The sequence below is a fragment of the Narcine bancroftii genome, chromosome 6 (genome assembly GCF_036971445.1).
Source record: "Narcine bancroftii isolate sNarBan1 chromosome 6, sNarBan1.hap1, whole genome shotgun sequence".
Lineage (NCBI taxonomy): Eukaryota > Metazoa > Chordata > Chondrichthyes > Torpediniformes > Narcinidae > Narcine > Narcine bancroftii.
The window spans coordinates 247,096,804-247,123,128 of NC_091474.1; the positions used below are offsets into that span (position 1 = coordinate 247,096,804).

Consider the following 26,325-nt stretch of genomic DNA (forward strand, 5'->3'; position numbering starts at 1 on the left):
GATAGAGGAGTGCAGAGGGAAAAGATGATGTTAAAATTGCATGCAGCTTTAGGTCAATGGGTTGAATGTGGTGAAAATGTTCTCGGGTGTATCTATTTCAATGCAAGGATTATTGTAGAAAAGGCAGAAACACTTAGAGCATGGATTGGCGCATGGAATTATGACATTGTAACCATGCTCTACACGAAAGAATGATTCGTGATCAGGTTAAGCTCTGCCTTATTAGGGCTCTAGCCTGATCTTTTATATCATTCAAGTTCCTGCCGTTTGCCCCAATTAGTGATGTCACATTCTGCATGACAAAGATGGATTTTCCAATGCGCGGGTAAATCCTTGCATGACACTTCCTCCTTCCCCGTGTGCTACCCCAGTCTGTTGGCTGTACACTGGGCCCAGTGCCATTTAAGAGTCACTGGCCCTTTGGGCTGCTTTAGCTTGCTGGGGCCAGTGCTGCTGTGCAGTCAGCTGGCATTATTTTGTGCTCCAGGTGTGCCGGCTCCAACCTGTCCTTGGTAAAGACCTTGGTCTTGCCTCTAACCTCCAACTCAAATGTGGCCCCGTTGTTGCGTACAACCTGGAAAGGACCTTCATATAGTCTTTGTAGTGGAGAGCAATGCAGGCCCCTGCAAATAAAGACATATAGTCCCACAGGTCCTTGGGTATGTTGGTCCTCACAGTGCCATGCCAGGATGGTGGAGTTGGGGCTGTTACGAGCCCAGAGGACCCCAAAACCCAGCGGTAATAGATATTCACCAAGACAAATGGTTACTTAAACAAAAGTTGCTTTTAATTATCTTTAAACATGAAAATAGAAGCAAACTTTAACTTATCACTATTTACTTACTTAACCTAACTTAACCCCCTTCTAATTCTAAGTGCATATCTATGTAATGTGTGTATAAGTTCAGAAAAGTTTTTTGGTTCACAGTCCAATATCACTTCTCATTCCTCCAAGTTCACTGGTTGCAGACAATTCTTATACTGTGCATATAATTTAACATTTATAAAGTTCACCAGGCTTTTGTACTTAAAAGGTAAATGGTTACCACTTAGGAAGGTTCTTGTTAGTTTTCAGAGAGAGATTCGTTGTACGCTGACATTCACAACTGATTTCTTTTTTAAATCAGCCACTTCAGTGTCTTCCCGAAGAAACTTTACCCATCATGGTTCTCCAGATGATAACCTCTTTCTTTCAGGTCACCACAGAGTTTTTGTTTTTTTATTCCAAGTGAAACATTATACAGCCAGTCCTCTCCTCTTGCATGAACCACAAGAGCTTTTTACCAGGCTGAATTAAGCACTCACAACCCATCTTCCAAATGGGGTTTTCCACAAGCTTGCCAGCTTGTCCTGTTCCAGTCCCAGTTGCTGCTACTGATTGTAAAACTGTAGAACTGATCTCTGTGTCTCTCTCTCTCTCTCTCTCTCTCTCTCTCTCTCTCTCTCTCTCTCTCTCTCCTTCCCTCTCTCTCTCTCTCTCTCTCTCTCTCTCTCTCTCTCTCTCTCTCTCTCTCTCTCTCTCTCTCACACACACACACACAGAGAAAGCCTGTTTTACTTTCTCTGCTTGCAAAACCACATGACCATCCTAGAACAGCAAGTTCCACTCCAGACAGAATATGGCTCTGACAATTTCTTTCATCTGTTGCCTTTTTGTAAACAAAAATCCATTAGTGAAGTCTCTTGGGCACTTTCCAAAGCTTCTGCAAAGACTGTTGGCCTTAACATGTCTAGCTAGAGCTCCAGTATTTTAAATAAGATCTATTTTAAAGTGTTTGTATGTGACCTACACTAAAAACCCCACCCAAATTTATCTCCCAAAAATATATCTATATTGTCACAAAAGAAAGTATAGAAGGCGATGAAGTCTCAAGATTAGAAATAAAAAGCAATAAATCATCAGCATAAAGCAAAACTTTGTGGGCTCTGCCTTTCCTTAAAATGCCAGTATTATCATTAGATTCTCGAAAAGTGATAGCTAAGGCTTCTAAAGCCAGGTCAAAAAGCAATGGATTTAAAGGGCATCCATGTTTGGTTCCATGCTGAAGTCTAAATGGTTTAGAATTCTGTAAGATTAGTAAGAACACAGTCAGAAGGGGATAAATATAGTAACTTTAATGAATAAAGCCAGGCCCAAAATTAATTTTTTAAAAAGTCTTAAATAAATAATTTCATTCTACCCAATCAAAAGCCTCCGCATCCAGATATTTCACACAATCTGAAATCCCCTTAGAAGGAGAGTATATAATATTTAATAAATGGCATTTATTGAAAAGGGAATACCAATTTTTAATAAATCCAGTCTGATCATCAGATATAAATGATAAAAATACTTTCAAGTCTATGAGCCAAAACTTCAGATAGAATTTTAGTGTCAACATCCAGCAGTTGACGGGATTTTTATTCTTTTCAAGAATTAGCAAGATCCAAGCCTCATAAAAAGACTGTGGCAACTTGCCATGTTTAAAAGAATCAGAAAGAACAGAACATAAATATGGTTTTAATAGTGAAGAAAAAGCCTTATAAAATTCTGCAGGAAATCCATCAGGACCTGGTGACTTCCCAGAGTGGAAGTAACGTACAACCTTGACAATTTCTTCATGGGAAATAGGTTGATCTAATTGGTTTTGATTAGAAGCATATAATATAGAAATGTTCAATTTATCTAAAAATTATTAATTACAATATTATCCTAAGGAGAATTGGAACTATAAATAAATTTCTTTAAAGGTATCATTTGTTTCTAAATGATCAGTTGTCATATCATCATTAGCTTTGCAAATTTATTTGAATTGATTAGCCAATAGTTTACCTGCTTTATCTCCATGAATATAAAATTGAATTTTTCCTTTTGATAGTTGGCTTTCAATTTGATACGTTAAAAAAGGTCATATTTAGTTTGAATTTCAACACACTATTTATATAACGTAGGATCTGGAGCCATAGCATCATTTGATCTAATTGTTTCAATTGGTGAGCTAAATGTTTTCTCTTGATTAGCCTTTTTCCTAATGCTTGCAGTGTAAGAGATAATTTGTTCCCTAATAAAAGCTTTGAAAGTATCCCATACAATAAGACAAAAAGTCTCATCCACAGTATTTTTTTTTAAAAAGAGAGTAATTTGTTCATCCAAGAACTTTAAGAATTCCCTATCTGATAGCAAGGTTGAACTAAAATGCCAGTGTTTATTTATTTGAGGAAGACCAGGAAAATATAAAGATAGTAACATAGGAGAATGGTCAGAAATAACTATATATTTGTATTCACAAGAACAAATTAATGGGATCACTTGACTATCAATAAAAAATATTCAATCCATGAGTATATGGTGAACAGAAGAAAAAATACAAATATTCCCTGTGTTCTGGATGGGAAAAAAAAAGACATCAATAATAACACATTTTAACAAAAAGATTGAATAAATAAGGCCAATTTGTTCAAAGTGCTGGTTTAGGAGAAGAATGATCTATAAACAGGTCTAACCAGCAGTTAAAGTCTCCCCCCATCACTAATGAATAACTAATGAATAAAGATTCAGATCAAGCAAGAGTGAAAAAAAAACTATCAAAAAATCCAGGGTCATCCACATTTGGAGTATAGGCATCAGCAAACACCACCATTTTTTATACAATTTCCCTGTCACAATAACAAAACAACCATTTGTGTCTAAGACAACATGTTGAACAAAGGGGATTGTATGATCTATAAAAATTGATACACCTCTGGGTTTAGCCTGAAATGAAAAGTGATACTACAACCCATTCCACTGTCTAAAAAGGAGTGTGATATCACTTTTGCAGAAATATAATTGGGATCTTAAATTATTAACATAAGCAAAAATCTTATTTCATTTAAATTTGGAGTATTGTATGCAGTTTTGGTCACCTAACTGCAGGAAAGATTTTAATAAGATAGAAAGAGTGCAGAGAAGATTTGCTAGAATTTTGCCCAGACTTCAGGAACTGAGTTACAGGGAAAGGTTAAACAGGTTAGGATTTTATTCCCTGGAGTGTAGAAAAATGAGGAGTGATTTGATAGAGGTATTTAAAATTATGAGGGGAATAAATGTAGTTAGGTTTTTTCCAGAGGGTAGGTGAGATACAAACCAAAGGACATGGGTTAAGAGTAAAAGGGGATATAATTAGGGGTGTTATGAACTAAATCAGCAATGGTAATAACCAAGACAATGGTATTTCAAAAACAATAATTTTTTTATTATAAATTATTAATAACATTACTTACTTAACTCTAATCCCATCATGCGCAAATTTGTGTGTGTTAAAAATTAAACCTAAACCATTTGCAGTTTAAGCTTGAATCGAGAGATGATTTAAAAGTTCTCTCTCAGAAAGCTTTTGTGTTGAAACTCAAAGTCTTTACTGCTGTTCAAAAGCAATTAGGAAGTAAGTGTGAGGCATCAAATTTCTTTAAATGGTTGCTCAAAAGCAATAATGAATTATGTTGAAGCATCAAGTCATCAGACCTCTTTAAAACTCATACATTTCTTTTGTAGATTTGATTTCAGAGCAATGTTTATTCATATGAACAATTTTCTCTTCTTTTGCTTGGAGATTTTGCAATGACTGTTCCACACAAATCATCTGTCTCTTTCCCAAAGAGACAGTGGAGTGGCTGTTTTTTTCCACAATTAATTCACAAACCCAGATAAGGGCTACATGAAGTGGCCATAGGAAAATGGACCCAGTTGAATTCTTTCCTCTTTTCAAAAGAGACAGCAAAGTGGTCTTCCTTATTTCAAAATTCACTTACTCTGTGTTTCCCTTTTTACAGGAGTAACACATAACAGTACCTTTTCAGGTTACTATATCTTCAATCCCAAAACTGTCCTCTTTTTTCAGAGTCAGTGAAGTGGCTCTTCTTTATTGCCACTGATTTTGTGTTTCTCCTATAATAAGGATAATACAATACAGAACAGCACGTCTCTCTCTCTACAGAGGCTACTATTTTTCAATCCTGTCTCTTCCAGGATGGTTGACCTCCTTCTAGTTTCAAAATGTCATTTGTTCCAGTAATATGTTTCTCCTAAAATTCTCATCACATGACATATGACATCATTTCTGTTCTGTTTCATTTCTCCAAAAGCATTAATCATGCCAGATGGCCATTTGCAGCTCTTCCAAAGCTAATCCACATCTATATGCTAAAAGCATCTCTTCCAGAAATTTAAATGGATCAGTCTCCAGACGGTCTGTTAAGCAGCTGCTCCTGACTAAGCACCTATTGTTTGTGAGTTTCACTTAAGAAACTACTTCACTCTTTTTAAACAAACAAGATTCCAGAAGGACAATGGCTTAACAGACTCTTCGTCTTCACAAATCTAGCAGCTTTCATTTCAAAATGTGTAAGGGTCTACGGTGTCTGTAAAATGCTCTGTCCACCCAAAACTTACTTTACTAAGAAAGATATATTTTATAATTAAAGATTTTAACTTTAAAGATTAATAATAACACAAATCATTTTCAGGGGGTACATGAAGGCTGACTTCTTCACTCAGAGAGTGGTGGGGGTGTGGAATGAGCTTCCAGCTGATGTTGTGAATGTGGGCACAGTTTTAACATTTAAGAGGAATTTGAACAACCACATGGATGGGAGAGGTATGGAGGGCAATGGAGTAAGTGCAGGTCAGTGGGACTAGGCACAAAAAAGGTTCAGCACAAACTAGAAAGGCTGAAGAGACTCGTTTCTGTGCTATAATGTTTTATGGTTCTAGGATTTGGTGGAGGCAGATTCTTCAGTAATATGAATAGGTACATGGATAGGGGAGATTGAGAAGGACATGGGCCAAATGGGACTGGCATGAGTAGGCAACATGTTCAGCAGTGATGTTGGGCCAAAAAGTCTGTTTCTTTGTTGCTAAGTTCTGATTAACTGCAGATTAAAAAAAATATTTTAGAAGTATTGTACTGAGTAATAATGACAATATTGAATTTGTTTTTTTAGATTTCAGAACTTAAACATTCCATCACTTGAGACAGAAATTGATGCTACAATTGAACGTATTATTCATCACTTCTCAGGAGAATTAATATTCATAAAAAGGGTAAGAACGACTTCATTAAGGGTAAGAATGACTGCATTAAGTTAGATTATTGAAGCATGCATTATTGCATTCATGGAAACAACTTATTAAAATCCCACTCTTCAGGTCATACTGGGAATACTGCAGAATTGGGATGATGTTATTGCTAAAATGGAAGACTAATCCAATCAATCTAGCTGGTGAGGAAGTCAGTCAAATAACCTGCTTTGGAGAGGGGCAAAACTACCGGCAGTTGTAATATTTAAATAAGAGACAGTGCTAAGATTTTGCAATATGTGTTTCCAGGGCTTGAAAATTTCAGAACATAATGGAACTGTGAATTGCCAGATTTAGCACAATTTCTTTTCTACACTTGTTCAAGTGGAACAGGAGATGCTTACTCAATGATCTACCTCCCAATCCACACTTTTCACTCTTCTCTTTACCTGTGAAGATCTTCATCTACTGCATTCTGTTTGGTATTCTTTGCATAACATTAGCTGTACTTCACCTATTCATGCTGTCTTTGCAGATAGTGAATTCTAAAGTGTGTATAATCATTTTTTACTGAGAGATGGCTGCTGAGACATGGGTAGTTGGCAAAATTTTTCCTGCGATGGTATTGAGAACGTTATGTTCATGCATTTGGAGCACAGAGAAATCCTTTGCAAGCAGAAGGAGTGTATCACCTTCAGAGTTATCCATTTGCTCACCTCATCAGCCAGTACTTGCCTTATCTGTGGAAGAGTCTGTGGTTCTCACATTTGTTCCATAAAACACTTCAGAATCCATAATACAAAATGATCCTCAATCCTAAGATGAAGATTTGTAATTTAAAAAAAACAATTGAGTTTATCAGAAACAATAAACCAAGGAGTAATTCTATTAGAGAGGGAAAGTTCTTAAGCTATATTGCTTTTATTTTGGATCATTTTCATTAAAGCAGATTACTAGTGTACTGAACTGGGATGTTTAATTTCAGGAAACAATCCACTTCTTTCTGCAAACTACATGCACAGACTAAAGACATTCTCAATGATTTTGTAAGATTCACAAGACAAAGGAATAGAACTAGGCCAATAGGCCCATCGTGTCTATTCTGTAAAACTTTACTAAGCTACTTTACACTAGTTCCAATTTCTGGCCTTTTCCCCATATCCCTTGATGCCCTCGCTATTGAGATACTTGTCTATTTCTTGTTTAAATACTCCCAGTGATCTGGCTTCCACTGCTGTATGTGGCAGTGAGTTCCACAGATCCAAGGGCCTCTGGCTAAAGAAGTTCTTTCTAATCTTTGTTTTATATGGATAACCTCTAATTTTCAGACGATGACCCCTTGTCCTTGATTCACCCAGCAAGGGAAATATCTTATCATCCTCCCTATTTAAACCTTTCAAAATACGAAATGTCTCTATGAGATCTCCTCTCATTCTCCTATACTCCAATGAATACAACCCAAGAGCTGCCAAATGCTCCTCTTATGTTAGCCCTTGCATTCTGAGTATCATCCTAGTAAATCTCCTCTGCACCCTCTCCAACAACATCACATCCTTTCTAAGATAGGGGGCCCAAAACTGCACAAAGTACTCCAAATGAGGCCTCACCAGTGCCCCTTAGAGCCTCATCAACACTTCTTTACTTGATGGCTTATTGATGATTTAGAGTAGAGGGCTTTGAACAAAACTGGTAATGGCATTGCCTGCAAACTTGTCTTAGAATGTTAAGACTCAGGAAATGATGAAGGTATTTTTGGATCTGATTCTGGTGAATTAAATAGGCAAAGAGAGCCGTTCTTGTGTAGGGGAATACAGAGGAATAATGCTGATTATATAGGCTTAGAATGGTAACAGAAAAGACCAAGGGACAATCTAAAAAATGTTCACCCACTGAGAGATCTGTGACCTAATCCAGTTCCTTACCTATTATTAGACCTAATATGGCATTCTGTCATGCTGTCAATTTCTCACTATGCTTTGTCTACACTACTGGCATTGGACGTGGATTATCTCTACCACCAAGAGCACTCCCCTTGACTATAATTGTGTATGCACCCATTATCATTCATTATTGTGCTACTGAGTTTCTACTAATAAAAGCCATGATATGTGTTTAACTGCTCTGCATTTGAGCTCTTCATTATCTGGCACATTACATTCCCCCAAGTTGGCCTGTCAACACACCGTGACAGGAAACACTTAACAAACTCAACCCTGTCTATGGTGCTAGGCAGGTGCCAGTCAATACTAGAGAAGTTGAAGTCACACATGATAACAACCCTGTTATTTTTGCACCTTTCCAAAATCTGCCTCCCAATCTGCTCCTCAGCATCCCTGCTACAACCAGAGGGCCTATAATATACTCCCAATAGAGTAACTGCTCCCTTCCTGTTCCTAACTCCACCCATACTGACTCAATAGAGGATCCATTACCCACCCTTTCTGCAGATGTAATAGTATCCCTGATGTCACCCCCACCTCCCCCCATACTCTATCTATTTTAAAACCTTGAAATCTAGGAATATTCAGAATCCATTTCTGCCCTGGTGCCAGTTAAGTCTCTATAATGGCCATTACATCATAATTCAATGCTCTCATTGAATGCTAAGCTCTCAGTTAATCACCCTTATTCCTGATTCTCTTGCATTCAAGTACACCATGCACTTTAGCCATTCTATCTTACTACTTTTATACCCTATATTCTGCTTCTCCTTCTTCAATGCATCTCAGGCACCCCTTTTATACAGCAATCCCATTTAATTGGTGTGAACAATTCAGGTTTAAAGCCAGCTTGGGTCATTTACACTGAACCAAGAAAAGCCGGGTCAGTTCAACCTTTTACATAGGAACCTGGCAGCCTAGTGCAAAAGGAGGCAGGACCTGCAGCATTACATCGTTGGCATCCCAGGAAGGTGGGTAAGCCTTTTACACAGGAGCCACTGTGAAACTATCGGCTCTGGTCCAACCGACCTTGTCAAGCAATTACCGGGATGAAAATAACCCCCATTCTGCATTCACAAAGGCAAGTGAAGCAGTTAAATTCCTGTCTTTTAAGGGCTATAAAATGATCGATCTGGCTTTACTCCATGCACTTCTTCCACTGACCTATCGCTCTGAGTCCTATCCCCTTAGTTTAAACCCTCCAATTTCCAATTAAAGTCAAGTCCTCTCAGTGAGTGAACATTTAGGGATGGACCATTGCTTCCTGGCCTTTAACATTGTCATGGATGAAGATAGAGGACAAGAAAACATTTAATTGGGGAAGGGTAAGTTATGAGGCTATAAGGCTAGAACTTGCGGTGTAATTGGGATGACATTTTTGCAAGGAAATATACTATGGAGATTCGGCGATGATTAGGAATCTCTTGCAGGTTGTTAAGGATAAGGCAGAGAAAGAGTGGTAGGAAGAAGGAACCATGATTGACAAGAGGCTGGTCAGGTAGAAGAAGACAGCATACATGAGATTTAGTCAGCAAGGATCAGGTAGGTCTCTTGAGGAATATCAGATAGCAAGAAAGAAGCTTAAGTGGGGGCTGAGGAGAGCAAGAATGGGAGATGAGATGACCTCGATGAGTAAGGATAAGAAAAACTCAAAAGCATTCTTCACTTGTGTGAAGAACAGAAGGATGACAGGAGTGAAGGTAGGACCGATTAACGATAAAGGTGGGATGATGTGCCTGGAGGCTGTGGAAAGGGGTGAGGTTCTCAATAAATACTTCAGTATTTACGAAGGAGGGAGACCTTGATGACAATATGGATGGGGTTAATAGGAACAACATAGGAAATAGGAACAGGAGTAGGCCAAAAATGGCCCATCGAGCCTGCTCTGCCATTCAATATTATCATGGCTGATCTAATTTATGACCTAACTCCACCTACCTGCCTTCTCCCCATATCCCTTAATTCCTCTATCATGTAAAAATTTATCTAACCGAATTTTAAATGTTTAATGAGGCAGCCTCAACCACTTCCCTGGTTAGAGAATTCCAAACATTCACTACTCTCTGGGAAAAACTATTTTTCCTCATCTCTGTCCTAAATCTACTCCCCCGAATCTTGAGACTGTGTCCTCTCGTTTTAGTTTCCCCGGCCAGCTCAAAAAACCTTCCTACATCTATCCTATCCATACCCTTCATAATCCTATATGTTTCTATAAGATCTCCTCTCATTCTTCTGAACTCGAGCGAATACAATCCTAGACGATTTAATCTTTCATCATAAGTCAACCCCTTCATCCCAGGGATCAACCTAGTAAACCTCCTCTGGACCGTCTCCAAAACCAGTATATCCTTCTTCAAATATGGAGACCAGAACTGGACACAGTACTCCAGGTGCGGTCTCACCAGTACCTTATACAGTTGTAACATTACCTTCCTACTCCTGAATTCAATTCCTATAGCGATGAAGGCCAACATTCCATTTGCCTTCTTAATAACTTGCTGCACCTGCAACCTAACTTTTTGCGATTCATGCACAAGTCCTCCCAAGTCCCTCTGCACAACAGCAGGCTGTAGTTTTTCACCCTTTAAATAATATTCAGCTCTTTTATTTTTCTTGCCAAAGTGGATAACCTCACACTTACTAACATTGTACTCCATCTGCCAGACCTTTGCCCACTCATCCAGCTTAACTCTATCCCTCTGCAGACTCTCCACATCCTCATTACAATTTGCTCTTCCACTCAATTTGGTGTCATCCGCAAACTTGGCTACACCACATTTTGTCCCCTCCTCCAAATCATCAATGTAAATGATGAAGAGTTGTGGGCCTAGCACCGACCCCTGGGGCACCCTACTTACTACTCTCTGCCAACCTGAAAAACTCCCACTTTTCCCGACTCTCTGCCTACTGTCAGACAACCAATTTTCAATCCAGGCCAATATATTTCCCCGGACTCCACTTTCCTGTAACTTACTGAGAAGTCTCTTGTGCGGCACCTTATCAAACGCTTTCTGGAAATCCAAATATACAACATCAACCTGTTCCCCTCTATCCACCGCACCCATTATATCCTCAAAGAATCCTAACAAGTTTGTCAAACAAGATCTTTCCTTTCTAAAACCATGCTGCGTCTGCCTGATTGAACCCTTACATTCCAAAATTGAACCCTTACGTTCAATTTAGGGCATGTTGATATTAAAATGGTTGGAGCAATTAAAATGCATTAGGGCAGATAAGTCCCTGGGGTCTGACGGAATATTTCCCCAGGTTGCTCCACAAGGTGAAGGAGGAGATCGCTGAGCCTATAGCTAGGATCTTTGTGTCCTCTATATCCATGGGAATACTACCAGAGGGTTGGAGGGTGGAAAATGTTGTCCCCTTATTCAAAAAATGTAGTAGGGAATATCCAGGTAATTATAGACCAGTGAGCCTTATGTCTGTGGTGGGCAAGCTGTTGGAAAGGATTCTTAGAGATAGGATCTATGGGCATTTAGAGAATCATGATCAGGGACAGTCAGCATGGCTTTGTGAAAGGCAGATCATGTTTCACAAGCCTGACAGGGTTCTTTGAAGAGATGACCAGACATATTGATGAGGGTAGTGTGGTGGATGTGGTCTACATGGATTATAGTAAGGCATTCAACAAGGTTCCACATGGTAGGCTTATACAGAAAGTCAGAAGGCATGGGATCCAGCGAAGCTTGGCCAGGATTCAGAGTTGGCTTAGCTGTAAAAAGCAGAGGGTTATGGTGGAGGGAATACATTGATATTGGAGGGCTGTGACTAGTGATGTCCTACAAAGATTGATTTTGGGACTTCTGCTTTTCGTGATTTTTATTAACTGCTTGGATGAGGGGGTAGAAGGGTGAGTTGGCAAGTTTGCAGATGACACAAAGTAGGTGGTGTTGTGGATAGTGTAGAGCAGGGGTGTCAAACTCAAATTCACAGAGGGCCAAAATTAAAAACTTGGACTAAGTCATGGGCCAAACTAAATATTTATTGAAAATTTTCAACAACATCTGCATGTTTTCTCTTCTTTCAACATATGTATAATGTTAAACTTTTTCTTATTAAAATAAATGTTTAATAACAGTTTTGGTTAAACTCTTTCCAGAAGAAGCATTAACAAATGAGAAATAAAATATTCAATAAATAATATTTCTCTATAGCCTTTAAGCTCCTTTTAAATGTATTTTTTTCACAAGCCAACAAGTCAAAAAAATAACAACTTGCTTCAATGAAAATCCAATCTTTCAACTATGAACAGTCCAAAGTTAACCAAAGAAAATATTAATCCAAGCTTAGCTTGCTACACTGTGATTTACTCTGATGCACCTGGGTCTAAACCAGATATTTGGCATCTCTTCTTAGATGCAAGTTCATCAAACTCTGGGGTCAGAGTTTGCCTCCCACCTGTCTTGAAAGGTCCTGTTTTCTGTCTTTGGTTTGGCCATTTTTCGTAAGGGGTTTATTACAAGTGAGTTGGGCGACAGGTCGCAGATGCTAATGAAAGTAAAGAGAGGAGGTGGGGGCGATTAGCGGGCTGACGGGCCGGCGCCAACGCATTTGCAAAGCATTCTGGGATTTGTAGTATTAGCTGTGCATGCGCTATACTGGCGCGGCGGTCAGAGGGCCAGCTCTAATACTTATTGATATGATCTTGTGGGGCCAAATATAATTATATCACAGGCCAAATTTGGCCCACGGGCCTGAGTTTGACATGTGTGGTGTAGAGGATTGTATAAGATTGCAGAACTGGGCTGAGAAGTGGCAGATGGAGTTCAATCCGGAGAAGTATAAAGTGGTACACTTTGGAAGGACAAACTCTAAGGCAAAGTACAAAGTTTATGGCAGGATTCTTGGTAGTGTGGGATCTGGGAGTCCATAGCCACAGTTCCTTGAAAGTTACCTCACAGATATCACGGTAGTTAAGAAAGCTTATGGGGTGTTAGCTTTCATAAGTCGAGGGATTGAGTTTAAGAGCCGCAATGATCGAGGTATACAAGATGTTAGGAGGAATAGACAGAGGGGACATGCTGCGCCTCCTTACCAGGGCACCACTGCTCAGAACAAGAGGGCGTGGCTTTAAAGTAATGGGTGGGAAGTTCAAGGGAGATAGAAGGTTTTTTACCTTCCTTTACTATAGTACCCAGATAGTGTGTGGAATGCACTATCTGGGTCAGTGGTGGAGGCAGGTGAAATTCAAATGACTACTGGACAAACATATAGATGAATTTAAAGTGGAAGGTTATGTGGGAAGCAGGGTCTAAAGGTCGCACAAAATTGTGGGCTGAAGGGCTTGTACTGTGCTGTACTGTTCTATGAAATGAAATAAATTACAAACAGTCATCCTGGAAGACACTTGGAAGGTTTGGAAATGACATGGGAAGCATAATGAATTGTGAGGTCATGGGTTGGGGTTTGGATCATGAACCCTCTCAAGGCATCAGGTCCTAATGGCAGAGTACTGAAAATCTATGACAACTCATTAGCTGGAATGTTCATGGGCATTTTCAATCTCTCATTGCTACAGTTGGAGGTTTCTACCTGCTTTAAAAGGGTATCAATCAATCATTGCCCAACAAGAACAAAGTGAGCTGCCTCAATGACAATTGTCCAATAGCATTCACATCTGCTGTGATGAAATGCTTTGAGAGGTTGATCATGGCAGAATTAACTCGTACTTAAGTAAAGATCTGGACCCACTACAATTCACCAACTGTCACAATTGCTCCACAGAAGATGCACTAACACTGGCTCTCCACTCAGCTCCAGAGAACAACATGTACATCAACTACAGCTCAGCTTTCAACACCATCATACCTTCAGTACTGGTCAACAAGCTACAAAGCTTGGGCCTCTGCACCCACCTCTGCAACTGGATCCTTGACTTCTTCTTCTGACCAAAGTCAGTATGAATCAGAAACAAAGTCTCCTCACTGATAATGAACATAGGTGCACCTAAGGATGCGTGCTTAGCCCACTGCTCTTTTCACTCCAAACCCATGACTGTGTGGCCAGGCACAATTCAAATGCCATCTATAACTTTGCCGATGGTCATTGGCAGAATCACAGGCGGCAATGAGGAAATGTGCAGGAGGGAGACTGATCACCCAGCTGAGTGGTGTGACAACAACAACCTTGCACTCGACTTCAGCAAAACGAAGGAGCTGATTATGAACTTTAGGTGGGGGAAATCAGGAGAACACGAACAATTCCTCATCGAGGGGACAGTTGTAGAAAGGGTTAAAAACTTCAAATTCCTGGGTATCAACATCTCAGAACATGGAACACCAGCGTAGTTCAGGCCTTTCGGCCTGTGATGTTGTGCCAATCAATATTGAGTACAGCTACCAAAAAAAATCAGAATATCTGTCCTGAGGCCTCCACATTGATATAATCATGAAGAAGGCTTGCCAGTGGCTTTACTTTGTGAGGAGTTTAAGGAGATTTGGTATACCACCAAAGACTCTTGCATATTTCTACAGGTGTACCGTGGAGAGCATTCTGACGGGTTGCATCACTGTCTGGTCTGGAGGTGCCAATGCACAGGACAAGAAAAAAATTGTGAATTTGGCCAGGCCATCATAGGCATCAACCTCCATTGAGGTCATCTGCAAGAGGCAGTATCTTAGGAAAGCAGCCTCTATCCTCAAAGTTCCTTACCACCCAGGCCATGCCCTCTTCATACTGCTATCATCGGATAGGAGGTACAGGAGCCTAAGGATGAACACCTAGTGGCACAAGGACAGTTTCTTCCCCTCTGCCATGAGATTTCTGAACGGACAATAAACCACTAATTTATTTATTTTTAAATGTAATTTTATAGCAACATTTTCACTGTAATTGCTGCTGGAAAAAAACCAAATTTTATGACATGTTCAGGACAATAGATTCTGATTCTGATATCAACGGAACCCAACCGTGCAGTAGTGAGTCAGCAGCGTGAGCAGTAGCAGGGAAAGCGCACAGTCCTGAGGTGCGCCAGTGTGATGGGATTTGAGATTTTGCTACCAATCTGGACTAACTGTGGTCTTTTGGTCAAGAATTCCAGAATCCAGTTGCTGTGAGGGGCATTGAGTCCCAATGAGACCATTAATCCACCAGCCTCTGAGGTATTAAGGGGCAGAGGTTTAGAGGTAACATGAGGGGGAACTTCTTTACTCAGAGAGTGGTAGCTGTGTGGAATGATCTTCCGGGAGAAATAGTGGCGGCGGAGTCAATTGTATTATTTAAGAAAAGGTTGGACAGGTATATGGATGAGAAGATGGAGGGTTATGGGCATTGTGCAGGGAGGTGGGACTAGAAAGGGGTGTTTGGTTCGGTGCGGACTAGAAGGGCCTAATGGCCTGTTTCCGTGCTGTAATTGTTATGTTATGTTATGTTATGTTATGTTATGTTATGTTATGTTATAATTGTGTTGAACTCTGAGCTGAAGTTAATGAACAGCAAGGTGGGTCAGGACTGAATGAAGGGTCAAGGCTATTGAGCCATCTGTGGACTGGTTTGGATGATAGGCAAACTGGAATGGGTCCAATGTCATTGGAGGGCGTGATTTGATGTGTTCCATTACCAGTCGCTCAAAGCACTTCGTGATCGTGAAGGTCCATGGCACTGGGCAGCAGTCATTTAGTCACAACTGAGTAAAGCTGTAATGTACTCATAAGAGATGTAAAGGATATTTATGCATGAAGGAAGTCATTGAAATTCTATCTTGACTGTTTTGTTTCTCTGGACTACTGGAAGTCTATCAGATGTACATTGGATCCAGAAGAAACAAAGTGGACTTCTAGGAATTCAGTGTAAATCAAAATCATTACCTTCTGAATGAATGTTCATTGAAATTTCTTTGCTTGGAGTGCAAAAGTATGATGTGGTGTGGTGCAATATCCAGACACCACTCTTAGTACCTTAAATATTTTACATTTAGATACAACAATTCTCATTCCAAAACTTTCTATAAGACCTAACCCTAACCCTAACCCTAACCCTAACCCAAGCACAACAGGTTGTATAATATACCTAGAAGTGTTAGTTAGTTGGAAACACTACAAGTAGTGCATATTTCATAGTTTTACGTGTTACATCCACACGCCGAATGGGTCCCTACTTTTCTCCAGGAACTACACCGGTCACGGGCAGGCTTTGATCTTATCTGCCCAAAAGACTTCCACAACTAGGTGGTCAGTCAGACTCAGATTCGATCAACAAAAATACCATACCTACTCTGTTAAAGTACCATTTATATAGTGGGGACTCACAAAAGAAGGAGTTTTCGGTCCTGGATCTCCAACCAGGTTGTGGCCCTTAGTCACTCCGAATCTCTGCCACCGAGAGACGGGAGTAATTTGTCCAGGAGCCTCTCCAGTGCAGGAGAATCATAGTGCTTCTCTAGCAATATCATGCAAACCCTAGCAATCTAAGTCACCGTTTCTGCATTTAAAGCTGAAAGTGATCTGTTGAAGCTGTCTTTAGGTTGGTTCTCACCCTTTGGCTTGACCTGTGTCACGTACGGCTTTTGGGGTTGCTTTGAGGGATCGATTTTTTCCACTGTCATCTCTTCATGCTGGCCGTTTCCAGCGGGACCTCTTGGAGATACATCCACCATGGCATATAACCCGTAAGAGTACCGTGGATTTCGTGGTGAAGCAGTGTGATGGCACTGCGGTAATCTCCCTCTTCCTGAGGGACAACTTTCCTAAGGGAGTCATAGTTATTCCAGCCGTGTCAGATGTGTCATCTGCTTACTTTGTTTTGAATTCTAAATATCTTTTTACAGCATTATCAAGCCAATAAGGATGATCCTCCACTTGCTAGAAACATGCCTCCATTATCTGGAAAAATACTTTGGGTGAGACAGCTGTTTCGCCGCCTACATGAGCCCATTGACTATTTCTATGTAAGTAATTTCATTTTTTATTTTATGACGCTTCAGAGTCAGAGAGCCGTACAGCTTGAAAATGGGTCCGATGGCCTGATGTCTATACTGACTGAGAATCCATTCTACAATAATATTTTTATTTTTTCATTTGGCCCATATCCCTCCATTTTCCTATCTATATACCTGCCCAAAAGTTTCTTAAACATCATGACTATACATCCTTCTTCTGGCAGCTTGTTCCATATACCCACTGTATGGAAAATAAATACCCCTCAGATCTCCCCATGTACATGTGTACTCCAGCGATCATAGAACAATACATCACAGAACAGACGTTTTGACCTTCAATGCTGTACCAACCCATATATTCCTTCTTTAAAAAAAGTACTAAACCCTCCCTAGCCCATAACCCTCTATTTTACTTTTATCCATGTGTCTGTCCAAGAGTTTTTTTTAATGCCCCTGATGTTTCAGCTTCCATCACCATCCCCTGCAAAGCATTCCAAGAACCCACAACTCTCTATGTAAAAAAAGTACCCCTGATGTCTCCCCTAAACTTCCTTCCCTGAACTTTGTACATATGTCCTCTGGTGTTTGCTGATCCTGCATTGGGAAACAGATGCTGGCTGTCCACTCTGTCTATGCCTCTCATTATCATGTAGATCTCCATCAAGACTCCTCTCATCCTTCTATGCTCCCAAGAGAAAAGTCCCGGCTGTACTAAGCCTCATAAGACTTGTTTCCCAATCCAAGCAACATCTTGGTAAATCTCCTCTGCACCCTCTCCATAGCTTCCACAGCCTTCATATAATGGGGTGACCAGAACAATACTACAAGTGTGGTCTTAGCAAAGATTTATAGAGTTGTAACATGACCTCTCTACTCCTGAATTCAGCCCCTCTATTAATGAATCCCAGTATCCCATAGGCTTTCTTAACTATCTTATCAACCTGTGCAGCGACCTTGATAGATGTATAGATTTGAACCCTAAGGCCCCTCTGTTCAGCCACACTCTTAAGTAGCTGACAATTAACTCTGTACAGCCTTTTGGTTAGTCCTTCCAAATTGCATCATCTCACACTTATCTGGCTTGAACCCCATCTGCCATATTTCTGCCCAACTCTGGCATCCTGTCTACATGATCTTGTAACCTTCAACAACCTTCAGCTTCATCCACAACTCCTCCAACCTTCATGTCATCTGAAAACTTACTGACCCATCCATCCACCTCTTAATCCAGGTCATATATAAAAATCAATAAGAGTAGGGTTTCCAGAACAGATCCCTGCGCACGCCACTAGTAACCAATCTCCAGGCAGAATATTTTCCTTCCACTATTATTCTCTGCTTTCTTCCTACAAGCCAATTTTTTTATCCATACGGGTAATTTTCCACTGATCCCATGACTCATGACTTGCTGCATGAGTCTCTTGTGGGGGACCTTGTCAAAAGCCTTGCTAAAGTCCATGTAGACCACATCTGCTGCTCTACCCTTTATATCCTTGAGTAGACTGTACTTATCCAAACGATCATAGATCCTATCCTTAAGAATACTCTCCATCAATTTGCACACCACTGATGTAAGACTCACCACTCTATAATTCCCAGTATTCTTCCTGTAATCATTTTTAAACAAGGGGACCTCATTTGCCATTCTTTAATCCTCCAGTACTTTCCCTGTGGCCAAAGAGGACTCAAAGATCATAGCTATTTCCATAGCTTTCTCTTCTCTCACTTCCCATAGCAGCCTGGGCTCCGGGGACTTGTCTATCTTGGTGCTTTTAAGAATATTCAACACTTCCACTTCCCTAATCTCCATATTGTCCAGCACACAGGCCTGTTCACTTTCGACCTCAGTGTAATCAAGGTCCTTTTCTCTTGTGAATACTGATGCAAAGCATTCATTTAGGACCTCCCCTACCTCCTCTGCCTCCATATACTTCTCATGAGCCCTTCCTGCTTCCTATATCTAATGTATGCTTCCTTCTTCCTCTTGACTAGTTGTCTGACCTGATTTGTCAGCCATGGTTCTCTTTTCCTTGCATCTTTTCCTTGTCCTAGTGGGTCAAACCTATCTTTAACCCTGCACAAGTGGTCCCTAAACTTCCTCCACATTACTCCTGTGCTTTCAACCTGAAACATCTGTTTCCATCTTATTCTTGCTAGTTCCTGCCACATCCCTTCATAATTCATTTTATCCAGTTTTAGAATCCCCCACTCTTTGAAAAGGACTGTAACCATCTATCATTCTATGCCCCTCATAACTTTATAAACAATTACAAGGTCAACCCCCACCCTCAACCTCTTGTGTGGTACCACCTTGTATTCATCAATTTTATTAGAAACCTGTGGGTGGTGAAGCAACAAAGAACACAAGAGACGCTATGAGTTGATGAGCTGACTAGTTTAATGGCATTCCTATAGTTGTTTAAAATAACCGAGATTTGCGCACACTCCTTGTGCCACTTGACTCCTGGAAATGACGTAGCTTCCTGAAGCCTTAGCGTCATTAGTCCCTGGGAAACTCCAAGGCCTGTGGAGACCCGTGATTCTGAAGCTCTGGTGTGGTAAATAGTGGTGCAGTATGCCACAGGCCCCCCACCCCCCACCACCCTGAGAACCGGATTGAGGAGTTGATGCCCCAATCCTGTTTTCATTGTTCAGTAGGCATCCCATGTGCCCGGGGCATATCACCTGTACTGGCCGAAATAGGTCCACATGTGCCAGCTTAAAGCGATCTACCAAAACCATTTCTTGCCTGCAGCCAAAATATATAACAAATGTGGAGCCATCATTCCATACCACCTTGAAAGGACCTTCATATGACTGCTGCAACGACGTCCTTTGCACATCCCTGCGCAGGAAACCATAAAGGCAAGCTTTGAGTTCAGGCAGAATGTATGAAGTTGTAGAACCATGCAGGGTGGTCGGAACAGGTGCCAGTGTACCCACTTCCTCTCTCAAGCGTATGAATACTTAAGTGGGAGATTCCTATGCCGGAATGAAATCTCCTGGGATTGGTAGGTGGGCTCTGTACACCAATTCTGCAGAGGTCGTAGCCAGTTCCTCCTTCGGCGCGGTATGATACCTAAAAGTATCTGTAGCGTAGATAAAAGCTGACACTCGACTAGAGGGAAAACTAACGCTTTTATTAGCTTACAACACAGGTAGGATGTTCATGAACAGGCTTCTGAAGGGTTCAGGGTTTAGGCGGGAAACAAGGGTTATATATGGGCTCCTGGGTGAAGAGCTGGGAGGCAGGACAAGTCATCATACAAGACACTTCTAGTGAATTGCATTTCACTATATTCACCCTTTCCTTCAGAATTAAGGGTCTGTGGATGAAGAGAACAAGGATCAGAAGCTGGTAATAGACACAGAAGAGAAATATTTACAATACTATTTACAGATTCAGGCAGTTTGGGGGTCTTGAGATCCTAGTGGAGCACCTTAGCTCTGGGGGGCCTTGGGCTCCTTGAGCCTCCTGGTCCACCTATGATGGAAGGATAGTGGGCTGGGGCTCCGGTTCAACGATAGAGGGGGGTGGGGGGTTCAATCTCCTCCTGAACCAGGTCCCCTCAGGTCCTGTATGGGGGTGGAGAAAAAGAGCTAGGTAGCTCTTGGGGCACCTGAGGCAATGGATCCTCAGTTCCAGTGGGTGCTAGATCCCAGATGAAGACGGTGTCCTCCCTACCATCCGGGTTCTCCACGCAGGCATACATGGAGTTATCATGGAGCAATTTCACCCTTTCCACCTGGGGTCTTGCTTCTCCTCAAGTGCTTTTTGAGAAGGACTGGACCAGGAGTAGTGAGCCAGGCTGGGAGTGTAGTCCCTGATGCCGACCTTCTGTCAAATGTAAACATGAGCTCATGAGGAGTAGCATTGGTTACAGTGCAGGGTAATGACCAAATTGAGTGGAACACGATGGGAAGGACATCCTGCCAGCACAAGTCTGGAAGGCCTTTTTGCTTCAGGGTAAGTTTGACAGCCTTCCAAATCGTGGCATTCTCTTTTTCAACCTGCTCATTCCCCCGGAGGTTGTAACTGGTAGTCCTGCAGGATGCGATGCCCCTCACCAGCAGGTACTAACACAGCTCGTCAGTAGGCTTATCCTTAACATGCTCCAGCACATAAGTCTGTTCTATATTGACCTCACATTGACTAAAATCCCTCTGTCTGGTGAATCCTGAAACAAAGTATTCATTTAGGATCTCCCCTACCTCCAGCCACATGTTCCTTCCTTGACCTTTAAGCAACCATTCAGCTTGGTCATCCTTCTGTTCTTCATGTATGCATAGGATGCATTAGATTTTTCTAATTCTACTTGCTAAGGCCTTCTCGTGCCCCCTCCTTGAGTCATTTCTGAAGTTCCTTCCTGGCTACTATATAATTCCTGTGTGTCCTTCCTGACATTTGCTTCCTAAACCTTATGCATGCTTCTTTCTTCCTCTTAACTAGCTGACTCACCTCTTTTGTCAACTATTTGTTCCCTTTTCCTCCCATCCTTTCCCTGTCTCAGTGGCACTAAACTATCCATATCCACATGCAAATGATCCCTAAACATCTTCCACATTACTTCTGTGCCTTTCCCTGAGAACATTGTTCCCAATTTGCTTTCCTCAGTCCTGCCTAATCCCACTATAATTAGCCATTCCCCAATTAAACACTTTCCTATTATGTCTACTCCTAACCTTGACCTTGAGTCTTCTAAAAGTTTGGGAGATGTGATTACTGTCATCGAAATGCTTCCCCACTGAGAATTCTGTCACCTGATCAGGTTCATTATCTAGTACTAGATCCACTCTGCCTCTCCTCTGGTCAGCTTTCCACATACTGTGTCACGAATACTTGGACACACCTGACAAATTCTGCTCCTTTTATCCCTCTTGAAGTAAGGAGGTACCAGTCAATATTAGGGAAGTTGCATTCTCCCATAACAAAAACCCTATTATTTCTGCACCATTCCAAACTCAGCCTATTATCTTCAACTTACAACCCTGTACGTTTTGGAGGGTGGGCCAAAACTGAAGCACCCAGGGAAAACCCACTGAGACACTGAAAGAACGTACAAACTCTTTACAGACAGCGCTGGATTCAAACCCTAGTTGCTGGCACTGCAACAGTGTCATGCTAACTGCTACTCTAACTATGCTGCCCTACAGGTCTGGTCCTAAAAAGTAAAATAATCTTTTTTTTTTAAACAGAAAAATTCTGACATTCTGAAAAGCCCACAGGGCAAGTCTATTGTGAGGAAGTACAACAAAATTGCTTATGTGTTGGTAAAGTTTGAAGTCTTGTATTATAAGGCATGGAAAAAAGAAATTTATGCTATGAAATATGGTAAGTATGATTCATTTTCACAAGACTCAGTAATATTTCAGATTTATTGTTAGAGTATATACATGACATACATGAGATTCTTTTACCTGTGAGCAAGGCAGAATTACCACTTATTGGTTGTGCAAAAAAATATAAACTATGCACACTTTTAAACAAATAAGGAACTGTAAACATAATAAATATTAAGAAACTGACTGTAATATAAAGATATTTTTAAAAATCAATAAAATGCCTAAGTAAGAGTCCTTAAATGAGTCCCTGATTGAATGTGTTAAGGTGTCTGATGGTGGAGGGGTAGCAGCTATTCCTGAACCTGGTGGTACAAGTGGCACTTGTACTTCTTTCCTGATAGCAGTATTGAGAACAGAGCGTGTGCTGGGTGGTGTGAATCCTTGATGATTGCTGCTGCTCTCTGATGGCAGCGTTCCCTGTTGATGTTCTTGATATTGGGGAGGGTTTAGCCTGTGATGTCCTGAGCTGTGACCACCATCTTTTGGAGGGCTTTACGCTCATGGATATTGGTGTCCCTATACCTGATAGTTATGCATCCAGTCAGCACATTTTCTACCAAACATCTGTAGAAATTTGCCAGGGTTTCTGGAGTCATACCAAACCTCTGCAAACTCCTGAGAAATGTGCTTTCTTCATGATGCCATTTGTGTGTTGGGTCCTGGAAAGATTCTCTAAGATATTGATTCCCAAGAACTTAAATTTTCTCACCCTCTCCACCTCTGATCTTTACCTCAAGTTTTCCCTTCCTGAAATCAACAATCAGTTGCTTAATTTTGGTGACATTGAGTACAAGGTTGTTGTAGGTGCGCCATTCAGCCAAGATATTTGTAGATTAATAGAAGAACATATTGGGAATTTGATTACAGCTACTAATATATCCAGATTTTCTTTGCATTAAAATTTAAATCCATTGCATATTTGGTAGAACACTCGATCTCAATAAAATACTGTGTTTAGATGAATATCCACTTGGGGTTGGTAGTTGGACACAGACCACATAGGCTGAAGGTCCTGTTTCTATGCTGTAATGTTCCATAGTTCTTAGAACCATAGAACAACAGCACAGAAACAGGTCCCTTCGGCCCTTCTAGTCTGTGTCAAACCATTTTTTTTGCCTAGTCCCACTGACTTACACCTTGGCCATAGCCATCCATACCTCTCCCATCCATGTACCTGTCCATATTCTTCTTAAATATTGTGTCTGCATTCACCACCTCAGCTAGCAGCTCATTCCACACACCCAACACTCTATGTGAAGAAGTTCCCCCATGTTCCCTCGTAAACCTTTCCCCTTTCACTCTTAACCCATGTCCTCTGGTTTGCATCTCACCTAAACTCAGTGGAAAAAGCCTGTCTACAAACTTAATACTTTGATTTATGAAGGCCAATATGCCAAAAGCTCTCTTTACAATCCTATCCATCTGTGATAACACTTTCAGGGAAATATGTACAGTGTCTGTATTCCTAGGTTCTTCTGTTCTACCACACTCCTCAGTGTCCTGCCATTAACTGTGTACATCCTTTCTTGGTTTGTCCTTCCCAAATGCAACACTTCACACTTGTCTGCATTAAATTCCATCTGCTCATTTTTCAGCCCATTTTCCAGTTGGTCCAGATTCTTCTGTAAGCTTTGAAAAACCTCTTCACTGACCACAATACTTCCAATCTTAGTGTCATCTGCAAACTTGCTGATTCAATTTACCACATTATCATCCAGATCATTGAGATAGATGACAAATAACAATGGTCCCTGAGGCATACCACTGGTCTGAGAAGCAATCATCCACCACTACTCTGGCTTTTCCCATGCAACAATTGTCAAATCTAGTTCATGACTTCACCATGAATACCTAGTGTATGAACCTTCCTGACTAATCTCCCTTGTGGGACCTTGTTAAAGGCCTTAGTGAAGTCCATGTAGTCAACTTCATCAACTTTCCTGGTGTAATGTACATATATTTGGGAGAAAAATTGGTAAAATTAGAGTAGATTACATACAAACAGACATTTCAAAACATCTTATTTGAAATACTGAAGAATTCATATTCAGTGAACTTTACAGAAACTATGGAGAATGCTATGCACATTCCACAAGTAGGTGCTAATTGAAATTATGTCATCAAATGAATGGACTGGAGACAGGTCATCTGTGTTGAAAATTTTTACAAGGCTACTAACCTTTCTGCAAGGTGCTCACTCAAAGGACAATAAGAAATTTTGTTTACCTAAGACACAGATGGGAGCAAAAGACTAACTCCTATTGTTTGCTGGAGAAGATGGGGGTTTTGTGGCAAGTGAGAGAGTCACGTGGGCTTTCTAGCAGTTGGAAGATGAAGAGAGAGAAAGAGACTGAACAGACAGCTGAAGCAAGCAGAAAGCTTGCTGGAACTGAGACAGAAAGCTCCAGAGCGGCGGATAGCTGGAAGTGCTATCTGTCTGATGTTGTTCTTGGAATAAGTGGAACAGAAAGGAACTCTGCTGGCCTGAAAGGAAGAGGTTATCATCTGAAGAACCCTGATGGGGCAAGTTTCATCAGCAAGACATTGAGGTGGTGTAAATCCTGGAACAACAAATCTCTCTCTCTGCAAATCCTACGAGAACCTTCCTGAGCGGTAAACATTTACCTTTCGAGCACCAAAGCCAGGTGAACTTTATACATGTTAAATTCTGTGCACAGTATAAGAATTGCCTGCAACCAGTGAATTTGGAAGAATGAGAAGTGAGATTGAACTGTGAAGCAAAGAACTTTAAAAAAATTTACACACATATTACATACTCGTGTGCTTAGAATTAGAAGGGGGTTAAGTTGAGTTTAGTTAAGTTAATAGAGATAAGTTAAAGTTTGATTCTGTTTTCATGTTTAAAGATAATTAAAAACAACTTTAGTTTAAGTAACTGCTTGTCGTGGTCAATATCTATTGCTGCTGGGTTTTGGAGTCCTTTGGGCTCATAACACTGGTAATGTCCTCAAAAAACTCTATAAGATTGGTTAAACATGACCTACCACACACAAAATCATGTTGACTATCCCTAATCAGTTTATGGCTATAAAAATAATTGTATATCTGATGTCTTAGAACACCTTCCAATAATTTACCTACTACTGATGTCAGGATCACTGGGCTATAATTTCTAGGGTAACTTTTGGAGCCTTTTTTCTAAACAATGAAACAAAGTGAGCTAACCTCTAATCCTCCGGCACCTCATCATGGCTAAGAACATTTTAAGTACATCTGCCAGAGCCTCTGCAATTTCTACAATAGCTTCCCTCAAGGTTTGGGGAATATCTTGTCAGTCCCTGGGGATTTATCCACTCTTATTTGCTTTACAACATCAAGCACTTCCTCCTCTTTAATCTTTATAGGTTTCATTACCTCACTGTTTGTTTTCTGTACTTCACATGTCACTGTTCACTTTTCCTGAGTAAGTACTGATGATAAAAACACATTTAAGATCTCCCCCATGTTCATTATTGTGCTTAAAATAATGAGTAGAGTCGGTAGATGCAGTGAACCACAACAAATGCTTTACTGAACAAGATAAACGTATTTACATTACTGGGAAGGGGGGCAGAGTTGCAGCTTGCATCCACAGTCTTCTGTATTTTCCCTACTAACCAACCAGGTACCCCCCCCCCCCAACATGCGCAGTACCCCACTGTAAATAGGGAGGCTGCAGCACGATTGCAGCAGGAGTAGAACAGCCATAACGACAGCTGCCTACAACCCCTTTCTTGAACTAGCCCCCACACATATTGTATTCCACATCTACTTATATCAAACCAACAGCAACTAAGCAAAATATATTCACATGTCTGGCTCAGTCCTGATATCGCGGGTTAGGCCTGCAAACATGCCCCGCCCGTGTCTTATAGAATCCTCCTTCGGAAGCTGAGGTTTGTGGCAGCTCCACCAGAAACTCACCCTCGTTTGCAGTTGGTGGGATACTGTCTGTGTCGCTCATGACTTCCTCTGGAATAGAGATGGGGTACCCTATTATTTGTGTCCTCTGGGTCTCTATATTGTTACGAGCCCAAAGGACCCCAAAACCCAGCAGCAATATACATTCACCACGATAAGTAGTTACATAAACAAAAGTTGTTTTTAATTATCTT

General features: G+C 40.9%; 1 protein-coding gene across 1 annotated transcript in view; it reads left to right on the forward strand.

Moving 5' to 3' along the window:
- LOC138737386 (dynein axonemal heavy chain 8-like) overlaps positions 1–26,325 on the forward strand; it is a 446,335-nt gene that overhangs the window by 230,024 nt on the left and 189,986 nt on the right. Inside the window, exons 16-18 of the mRNA XM_069888133.1 lie at positions 5,962–6,061; positions 16,757–16,876; positions 22,064–22,199. Coding sequence (XP_069744234.1) covers positions 5,962–6,061; positions 16,757–16,876; positions 22,064–22,199 — 356 coding nt within the window. The remainder of the gene's footprint in view (positions 1–5,961; positions 6,062–16,756; positions 16,877–22,063; positions 22,200–26,325) is intronic.